General features: G+C 47.7%; 1 protein-coding gene across 5 annotated transcripts in view; it reads left to right on the top strand.

Moving 5' to 3' along the window:
• The first annotated feature begins 207 nt into the window (after window positions 1–207).
• The window catches only part of LOC106836378 (saoe class I histocompatibility antigen, A alpha chain-like), a 40660-nt gene continuing 30806 nt past the window's right edge, over window positions 208–10061 (top strand). The window contains exons 1-8 of one of the 5 annotated variants that reach the window (XR_011505529.1): window positions 218–1523; window positions 1852–2121; window positions 2361–2636; window positions 3245–3520; window positions 3644–3754; window positions 4351–4398; window positions 4563–4658; window positions 5201–5284. Coding sequence is in view for 2 of the 5 variants with exons in the window: in XM_070516747.1 (XP_070372848.1) it covers window positions 1442–1523; window positions 1852–2121; window positions 2361–2636; window positions 3245–3520; window positions 3644–3754; window positions 4351–4398; window positions 4563–4567 (1068 nt within the window). In the remaining 3 variants the exon portion in view is untranslated. Of the gene's footprint in view, window positions 1524–1851; window positions 2122–2360; window positions 2637–3244; window positions 3521–3643; window positions 4399–4562; window positions 4953–5200; window positions 5285–10061 lie in introns of those variants that run through there. The other 4 variants (XR_011505528.1, XM_070516748.1, XR_011505527.1 and 1 more) reach the window with 4 other exon arrangements.

Below are 10061 nucleotides of genomic sequence, written 5' to 3'. Positions count from 1 at the left end.
AAAACACTTTCACTTTAAAATGTCCTGAAGCATTAAAAATTGTCCTTACCAAATCGTTGTTCTTAAATCCACATTTTAAAAATATCTTACATGTTGACGTGAGAAGTACACATAAAACCCTTCTGCTACATTCCCAAGTACTATGTCCCAAGGAAAATAATTTGTGTGAGCCAAGCTAGACTTTTTTTATGGAACACCAGTTTTACTTGAAAGAATGAATGACAGAAACTATGATTAGACGTGGTTATTTGGCACGCACTCTTTCAAAATGAACATGAGCTTCTCCCTTCAAGAAAATCCCCTGACAGTTAACAACTGACAGTACTTATTGCCTTGATAAAACGTAAGCAGTCAAGAGAAAACTAGAATTTTGGAAAACTTGTGTCCAACCATGTAAGCTTGACAGCTTCCCAGTACTGACAAACTTTTCTGTTGGGATCTGCGGTAATATTAACAAATGTGATATTTTGATAATTTTTAGTTAAATGCATCAACGAGGGAACTTAGTGAAACAATGGATTACTTTAAAAATCATACGTTAGTACAAGAGTTATTCAATATGCAAACTAGGTCTGTGATTTTAATCTAACAGAATAGGAAATATTCAATGATATTGTTTCAGGTTCCACTTTGCAAATAATCTTTGAGAAACTACCAGTAGTGTAGTTTTATTTCAGTATCAAAGGTGAATATCCACAATGCTGTGAAAAGGTTATTAAAAATACTACTCCTACATAGTTGTGTAAGGCTGTATTTTTTTCACATACTTCAACCAAAATAACAAACTAAATGCAGAGCAAATATGAAGATCCAGTGGTCTTCTAATGAGACAGACAAGAAAGAGTCTTTCAAAAATGTAAGATGTAAAAAGATCCACTCTTCTCACTACCTTGTTTATTTGGGGAAACAGCAATTTTTCATAAAAACATTCTTTCTGTTAACTTGCAGTGGGTTATGAATATTATTCTAAGTAATAAAAAATATTTTAAAATTTTTATTCCTAGTATGGTAAATATTGATACATATAACCAACATAAAATTATCCTTGGGGTCCTCACTAATTTGAAGACTGTATGGATATCCTGAAACCAAAGTGCCTGAGAATTGTTGACTCAAACAGCACCTGGGCCAGGACTCAGGGAGACGGTGTGACAAAGAGCTCTCGGTGCGGGAGGAGACGGGTCAGGGCAGAGTCCCAGGTCCCCAGGCGTGGCTCTCAGGGTCTGAGGCCCGAGGGCGGAGTCTGGGGCGGGAAAGCCGTGTTGGGGAGTTTCACTTCTGCTTCTCACAACCTGTGTCAGGTCCTCCTGCTGGAGACTCATGACGCGGCCCCAGTTCTCACTCCCATTGTGTGTCCGGTTTCTAGGGAAGCCCATCAGCGTTTCCGCCGTTCCGGGTTTTTACAACCGCACTGATCAGCCGGGGCTCAGATTCTCCCCAGATGGCGAGGATCCCGGTCATGGCGCCTCGAACCCTCCTCCTGCTGCTCTCGGCGGCCCTGACCCTGACCGAGACCTGGGCGGGTGAGTGCGGGGTCAGAAGGAAACAGCCTCTGCGGGGGGCGGAGCGAGGGAACCGCGCGGCGGGGACTCAGGACCCCAGGGGAAGGCGCGTCTCCACAGACCCAGGCCCAGACCCCCGCCTCGGCCCTGCCCCTGTCCTGACCCCTCCCTTCTCCTGCCCCCTCCTTTTCCCACCCAAGTCCCCGCGCTTCTCCATCCACCGCCCCTTTTCAGTCTCACGATCCCTTACCTCCATCCCCCTCCCGGCCCCATCACCCTTGGACCCGGGGACCCGCGCCGGGAGGAGGATTGGGCCGGGTCCCGGGTCTCAGTCCCTCCCCGCCCCCAGGCTCCCACTCCCTGAGGTATTTCCTCACCGGCGTGTCCCGGCCCGGCCGCGGGGAGCCCCGCTTCATCGCCGTCGGCTACGTGGACGACACGCAGTTCGAGCGGTTCGACAGCGACGCCGCGAGTCCGAGGATGGAGCCGCGGGCGCCTTGGATGGAGCAGGTGGGGCCGGAGTATTGGGAAGAGCAGACGCTGCTCGCCAAGGACGTAGCACAGACTTTCCGAGTGAACCTGAACATCCTGCGCGGCTTATACAACCAGAGCGAGGCTGGTGAGCGACGCGAGCCCGGATCCAGATCACGCCCCCCACCCATCCCCACGGACGGGCCGGGGTCTCCCCGAGTCTCCGGGTCCGAGATTCCCCCCGAGGCTGCGGGACCCGCCCGGCCCCCGACCCGCGAAGAGCCGGCGGGGACTTTTCCGCGGTTCCATTTTCACTTTAGGTTTAATCTGGAGGGGGTGGGGGGACGCTGGGCCGAGTGGGCGGAGCTGACCTCGGGGCGGGGTCAGGGTCTCACACCCTCCAGGTGTTGTATGGCTGCGACGCGGGGCCGGACGGGCGTCTCCTCCGCGGGTACAGACAGTCCGCCTACGACGGCGCCGATTACCTCGCCCTGAACGAGGACCTGCGCTCCTGGACCGCGGCGGACGCGGCGGCTCAGATCACCCGGCGCAAGTGGGAGGTGGAAGGTGAGGCGGAGCGAGAAAGGAACTACCTGGAAGGCAGGTGCGTGAAGTGGCTCCTGAGACACCTGGAGAACGGGAAGGAGACGCTGCAGCGCGCGGGTACGAGGGGCCGCGGGGTCTCCTGATCTCCACTGGGGCCGGGCTGGCTTCCTACAAAGAGGGAGGAAATGGGATCACTGTCAGAATACCGTCCCTCAGAAAAGAAAGGAATCCACCCAGGTTTTCATGTTCTGTACTAATGACTTGCCCAGAGGGCCCGTCCTTCTCTAAAGGACAGTTAAGGAATCCAGTTTCTTCAGGAATAGGAGGGGAGACCATCCCTGAAATCGCCGTCATTGGTCCCCTCTGACCCTGGCATCTTGTGAACCATGACTTTCTCAAGGCCTTGTTATCGGCCTGAGAACATCTTTGCAGGCCTGGCTCCAGTTTTTTTGAGTCATTTATTCTCCACCCAGATCAGGACCAGAAGTCTGTGTTCTCCTCCTTTGAGACCTGGAGCCTCCTACCCTCGGTGCTCACTCTGATTCTAGAACTTTCCAAGGAATAGGAGATTGTCCCAGATCCCCATGTCCAATCTGGTGTCTGGGTTTTCTGTTTCCTCCTTCGAAACCGGTTGTCCTGTCCATTCTCAGGATGGCCACATGAGCGCTGCTTCAGTGGCCCAAAGTAGATGTGAAGTTCTTGAATTTTCTGATCCTTCTCCTCAGGCGCCCCGAAGACACATGTGACCCACCACCCCATCTCTGACCATGAGGTCACCCTGAGATGCTGGGCCCTGGACTTCTACCCTGCGGAGATCACCCTGACCTGGCAGCGTGACGGGGAGGACCTGACCCAGGACATGGAGCTTGTGGAGACCAGGCCTGCAGGGGATGGGACCTTCCAGAAGTGGGCGGCTGTGGTGGTACCTTCTGGGGAGGAGCAGAGCTACATGTGCCATGTGCAGCACAAGGGGCTGCCTGAGCCCCTCACCCTGAGATGGGGTAAGGAGGGAGCCGTGGGCTCAGAGCCTCTTCTCAGGGAAATCAGGAGCCCTTCTGGAGACCTTCAGCAAGGTCAGGATCAAGACTGAGGTCAGAGCCCCTCAGCTTCCCTTCCCTTCTCAGAGCCGCCTCCTGAGGCCACCATCATCGTGGGCGTCATTGCTGGCCTGGGTCTCTTTGTGGTCACTGGCGCTGCAGTAGCTGGAGCTGTGATCTGGAGGAAGAAGCGTTCTGGTAGGGAAGGGGATGGAGAATCTGAATTTTCTTCTCCCACTGATGGATTTCAAGCCCCAGGTAGAGGTTGCCCTGCCTTGTTAATGGGAAGTACCATCCACACACATGTATTTGCCACTCTGGAGCTGATTGGTAACACTCTTATTAAAGCACTGGTGAAAATGACAGAAAGATTTTTTCACCTGGATAATTCTGGGCTGGGGACCTGATTCCCAGCAGTCGAAGGTCAGAGGGGAGGGTCCCTGCTGAGGACAGACCTCCAGGAGGGCATTTGATCCAGTCTTCACACATCTCCTTTCTTCGTGTTTCCCCATCCTGCCGTGGGTCTTCAGTCATGGTTCTGGAAACTTCCCTGTGGTCCAGGTCTTGGGGGTTGCTCTAGGATCTCACGGCTCAGCCTTCTCCCTGTTTTCTTCCCATGGGTGAAAAAAGAGGGGGCTGTGCTCAGGCTGCAAGTAAGTTTCTGTAGGGAATTGATCCCTGAGACCCTTCAGATGTGTAGACGGAGCCCATGGGGGGATCTCACCCAGCCCATAGTTCCTCCTTTAGTCTCATCTCCTGTGGGCTCTGACCCCATCCTATTTTGTCCTACCCAGGCAGTGACAGTGCCCAGGGCTCTGATGTGTCTCTCATGGATCCTAAAGGTGAGACCCTGGAGGGCCTGAATTGGGAAGGGTTGGTTGGGGAGAGGGGACACGACTGAGTTATGGGGATTCTTTGATTGGGACACTGTGCATGTGGTGGGCTGTTGAGAATGTTAGCACTTATATGCTGACCTGAATTTGTTTATGATTATTCTCTTTCACAGTGTGAGACAGCTTCCTTGTGGGGGACTGAGTGATGCAAGATTTGTTCACACTTCCTCTTTGTGACTTCAAGAACCCTGACTTCTCTTTCTGCACTGGTAATTGAATGGGTCTGTGTTCCTGTTAGCATAATGTGAAGAAGTGGGGAGATTGATCCACCCCTGCCCACCAGGATGACCCCTGCCCACACGGACCTTTGTTCTTTCCTGGATCCACTGCCCTGTTGCAGCACAGGTGGGGCTGGGCCATCTCCATCCCTGTCTTAACTTCATGTTTCTCTGAGTGGTAATGACTTGTTTCCTTATTTAAAATATGAATCTAGATATGAATTTGTCTTTCCTAATTCTTGTCAAAAGTGATTGATGTGTTAATTAAAGGAGAAATTTCCTAAACTGTGAGAAGAAATTAATGGAAGCACTGAGAACCTTCCAGAATTCATATGTTTGCTGTGCTGAGTCTGTCGCAGGTGGGGACAGGAGAAGGCTGAGAGGAGTCGAGCATGGATGGGGCCTGGGTCCACTCACTGTTCAGTGCTTGGGCTCGGGGCCAGTGCTCAGTGGGCTTTGGCGTTATCATTCCTTGGCTGTCATCTCTGCTGCTCTGTTGTTCTGGTCCCTTCAGTAGAACCTTGTTCCACCAGGACCTGTGATCACAGGGATGAGGACATCACCTGGACCTTGTCCTGTCTCCAGGACCATTGGCAGTGAGGGCTTCATGTGGCCAGGTCAGTCTAGACACAGGCCAGGGCCCAGCCCTCAGGCCTTGCATTTTGTTTGTTTATATTTGGGTTTTGGAGGGTTTTTTTTATTGTTAACTCCCTTTTCACGTTTCAAGTTCTGGTCTCATTCTCCTCTGGGTGTCCCCCATATCTGACAGCAGCAGGAGTCGTTTGGCCTGTCATTGTCCCCACGAGGTCCAGGGTGGCCGCTGCACACAGGAGATTCTTTGGTATCGAGAGAGAAATTTTCAGACTCATCCAACTCTTACCCTCTTTCTAAGGTTGTTTCCTGGATTTTTCTTTCTACCTTTTCTCCTTTTAAAAGAAGCAGATTCTAGAATTACAACAGAGGAGGGATCTGATAGTTTCTTATCTTAGATAAATTCCTGTTGGGTTTCTATCTTCTCTGCAGCCTGCCCCATCTCTTTGCCCTTAGCTCTAGTCATCCTAGTGCTGGCTCTGATCCAAACTGATGCATTTATAAATTTGAGTGTACTTTAGATTCATAGTTGCTTGGAAAATAGGACCCATAGCCTAAGATTGTCTTTTCTAAGGAGAGAAATATAGTTGTGTGTGTGAGTGTGCAGGAGGGCGGCTGTGGGAGGGAGAGAGGGGAGAGCAGCACTTGTGAGAAAAGTACAGGCCACATTCCTGTCAGTGTGAGAGGAGGTTGTGCTGTAGCTGCCACAAAACAGCGTGTGACCTGAGGTTACATTAATAAAGATACTGTCTCTAGAATACGGAGGTGCTGTACACTCATCATTCATTCAACTGATGATTGCTGTTTCCCATATATATGAGAAATTCTTTTTGTACCTAGAAAACTTCAGTGAACTAAAAACAGGCAAAAATTTCCGGCCTTGGGGAGCATGTGTTCCAGTGGGGAGGGGCAGACTGTATGCTGTAAGCATAGTAAATACGGGAAGTGTTTATGTGAGAAGTTGTAAGTGCTTTGAGAAAGGCAACTCATAGTATAAGTTTGTGGGAACAAGAAGGATGGCTGTTTTACTAGGATGGTCAATGTGGGCCTCATTGGGAAGGTGACCTTGAGTAAAGACTTGAAGGGCGTGATTTGTGCACAGGGATGTCTCAGGAAGTCGTTTGCAGGCAGGGGAACCTCCAGTGCAAATGCATTAGAGCAGGAGTGTGTCTGTGTGTTCTGGGAAAAGCGAGGAGGCCGGTGTGGCTGGAGCAGAGAATATTGAGATGAGATAGACATGTGGCCAGACCATGTAGGTCTGGAGGATGTTGGAAGGTTTTAACCTCTTGTTGAGGAAGATGAACAGAAGGTCAACCTATTGTGACTTGAGAAGCATCACTCTGGTGCTGTGCGGAGTCAAGAGGTGAACAGAGAGCAGCCAGTGGAGAAAACTGTAGGAAACCAGTGCCGTGTTCCAGGCTAGAGATGTTACTTGCTTTGTCTGGGGTGTGAGCAGGGAAAATAATAGGAAGCATTTGGATTCTGGATACATTCTGAAGATGGGCTTTCCAGAATTTTCTAATGGATTAAATCTGGGTTATGAAAAAGAGGACTCAAAGAGGACACCCCAAACTTCAGACTGCACAAGTGGAAATATAGAGTGTCTTCAGTGGAAATGGAAATGACTCTAGAAGAAATGGCATCGTAATCATCCAATTAGGAAAGTTGAAACAGAGTCATCTATTAGATGCAAGTGAGGTTAGTTTTAGCAATTGGATATGTGAGTCTGGAGTTGAGAAATGTCTGGACTGGAGAAATAGAGTTGGGAGATAACACCATAGAAATGATACTTAGAGCCTTGCGAGCCAATGAGGTCACAAGGGTTTGATGACTGTAGAAGAGAAAGGAACAAGGACTGAACCCTTGATCCCCAGTCAGACCACACACCCAGAGCAGGCTACACATTTCCGCCTCTGTGCCTAGAAGGTAAAGAAACCAAGCAGTCCCAAACTTTCCTGTGCACAAGAATCCCCTGGACATCTCATTAAAATCTAGACTGTCTGGAGTAGAGCATGAGATTCTGGATGTGTAAGCAGTTTGTTACTGATGCTGCTGGTCTTCAGATCACACGTTATTAGCAAGAACGTAGACCAGGATTCCAGCATAGCTGTGCATCAGCCTCAGAGGTAGGGCTAGCTAAATATGTGATTCTTGGGCTCTGTGCCCAATATTCTGAGATGGTGGGTCTGGGGAAAGGACTGAGTTTTTTGGTAACAAGCCCACAAGCAGTCCTAGTACTCAGCCAGATTGGGACCCAGTAATGCCAACTATCAGGTATCATTCATGGCAGGGAGGGGTCTTAGATCCACGTTAAATGTTTTTTCCTGAGACAAAAAAGGCAAGACATATTCTGAGAGATATATGTTGTTTTCCATACCATGGGGTATAGCCAGGTGGAAGATTTTGGAAGTAGTTACCAGCTCAGCAAAAGAAAGTCTGAGTTGCTAAGAGAGTTCTCTAATGTTCTCACCGTAAAAAAGAAGTGGTAATTATGTGACATGCTACAGATATCATTTAGTTAACACTATGCTGTTAATCATTTTGAGGTATATAAATGTATCAAATCAATAGGTTATCAAATCAACATCTCTATTGTACACAATGTTATATGTCAATTATATCTCAATAAAGCTCGAAAAATATCTCTGAATCCTTGCTCTCTGAAACTATTCCCTAGGTGGATTTCTCATTCACTTCTTGGTGAGAGCAACAGGTTCCAAATTGTTCTAATTGAAACATAAATGAATACAGACAGTTATACAGAGAGAAAGTATTGGGGCCTTGGATCCCACATAGGAATCACTGCCGCTGCTGCTGAGCGCAGACGCCGCTGTTCATACTGCTGACTCTCCTGATGCTGGACACGGGATCTTGTGGTTGCACTGCTGTCTCTGCTGCTCCTGGCAACTGGATGACACTATTGCCACTCCTACCACCTTTGCCAAAAGCATTCTGCACAGTCTCAGCTTCTCTGTGTCACCACATCCTGAGTCAGAGTCCAGCATGTGGTCACCCAGGTGGTAGAGCCTCATGCCATTTCCAAGTGCAAGAATGTTTGGGAAAGTGGGTTTTCCTCTCCTGTGGAGGGAAATGGTCTCAGCCTCAAACCAAGACTCTTTAAGTGTGGAATTCTAACGTGGGCAGATGGTCCAGGTTCTAAGTGTGGAGGTTAGGGGTGAGGGATGGGAAAAGAATGACAAATTTCAATTTTTGGAGCAGTGATCTGAGACCAGAACTTGATCTGGTACACTGTAGGCACTCAGATTTGGTTGGATAATGAGTGACTAATCAATGACATCTTTCAACTTATTCGCTTGATAGTCTGTTCTGGGTCTAGCTTTTGTCTACTGTAGTTTATACTCACAAATAAGTAGAGTGGCATTGTGGGATGATGAAGTGATTACTCAAAATGTCTTATCCCTGCCTTTGTCTCCTGCTTGAATTACAAAACCAAGATCTATAAGACTTCACAGGATGTATATATATATATATACACACACTGACATTTTATATTAACATTTATACTTGTTTGTATATGCACATATTTCTTGGGAGAGTATGTATAACATTTATCAGTATTTATGGACCCCAACAAAAGTCTAAAAACCATCCTAGTGTAGATACCATGCTACTCAATCTTTGGTCCATGAAGAGCTAAGAATCAAACTGTTTCAGCAGATCCAGTGATGTAATGTAAATGCTCCTTTTTTCTTTGACAGTTACTGGGGCAAGGCAAGGTAGAGGTTTACCTGCTTACACTCACTTTCAATTTCTGTACCTATCTTACCGTGAGTTGATAACAAACACCTCACAGGCCAGCAGTGGCTCACAGACCACACTAAGTAGCACTGGTTTAGATGACTTGTATTCTAGAATGTACCCTGGAGCCAGATAAATAGCATATGAAAAAGCAGTTAATGGGGATTCCATTTCCAGTAATAAGGTAGGCTAGGTTTTAAGGCTGCCTCTTGCACTAAAAAGAACTAAAAATCGTCAATAAAATATAAAAAGCATCCTAAATTATAGTAGAACAATCAAGAGAATAATCATTCAGGCCAATATATAAATGTAGGCAAGTAATCCAGAGAGAAAAGTTGTTTTTATCCTTAGGGCATATAGCAAATCTGGAAAAATGGTAGCTGTGGTTTTCTCAGGCTCATGAGCTGTAATAGACAAGAAATTATGCCCAGAGCTTACTCACGTGGGGAACATAAGGGACATCCCCTCCCTGAAAATCTGGGCCAGGAGTGTCACTGAGTGAACGGGACAGAATTTTGAATTGGGGAGACCAGCAGAGCCAGAATCAAAGGTGAAGGCACAGAGAAAGGAGAGCTGAACAGAAAAAGCATTGGAGGTCTGCAAAGGGTTCCCCTCAAGTCTTCAGCTCATCAGTGCATGCATGTAAGGAAACTATCCAAAGACAGGAAAGAATAATCTAGAAAGACTACAAGGAATAGTACTTAGTGCTCCACAGAATTGGAAATAGTGCCTGTTCCCACCAACCAGACTGGAAAACCTTACAATTTGCTGGGTAGAGTATTCAGAAGGGTCTTGTGTCAGTAGTTGGGAATAATCTGCCCTGCTCCAAACATTGTCCTGTTTTGCTAACAAATGTTAAAAGCATGACCCAAAAGGATCCAAGAAATTGCAAATAACTCAATGTATCCCAGAACTAAAAGCTGACGATTATTTGTGGAATGCATAAACATCTAGAACCTAATGAAGTAAAATCATGTCTGGCAACAAATAAAACATAACCAAGCATGCAGAGAAAATACAACACATAAGGCAGAGAAAATTAAT

This window comes from Equus asinus, chromosome 8 (assembly GCF_041296235.1).
Source record: "Equus asinus isolate D_3611 breed Donkey chromosome 8, EquAss-T2T_v2, whole genome shotgun sequence".
In the NCBI taxonomy this organism is placed as follows: domain Eukaryota; kingdom Metazoa; phylum Chordata; class Mammalia; order Perissodactyla; family Equidae; genus Equus; species Equus asinus.
Note: the sequence above shows the minus strand (reverse complement) of the source record. Positions and strands in the feature narration are given on the sequence as shown.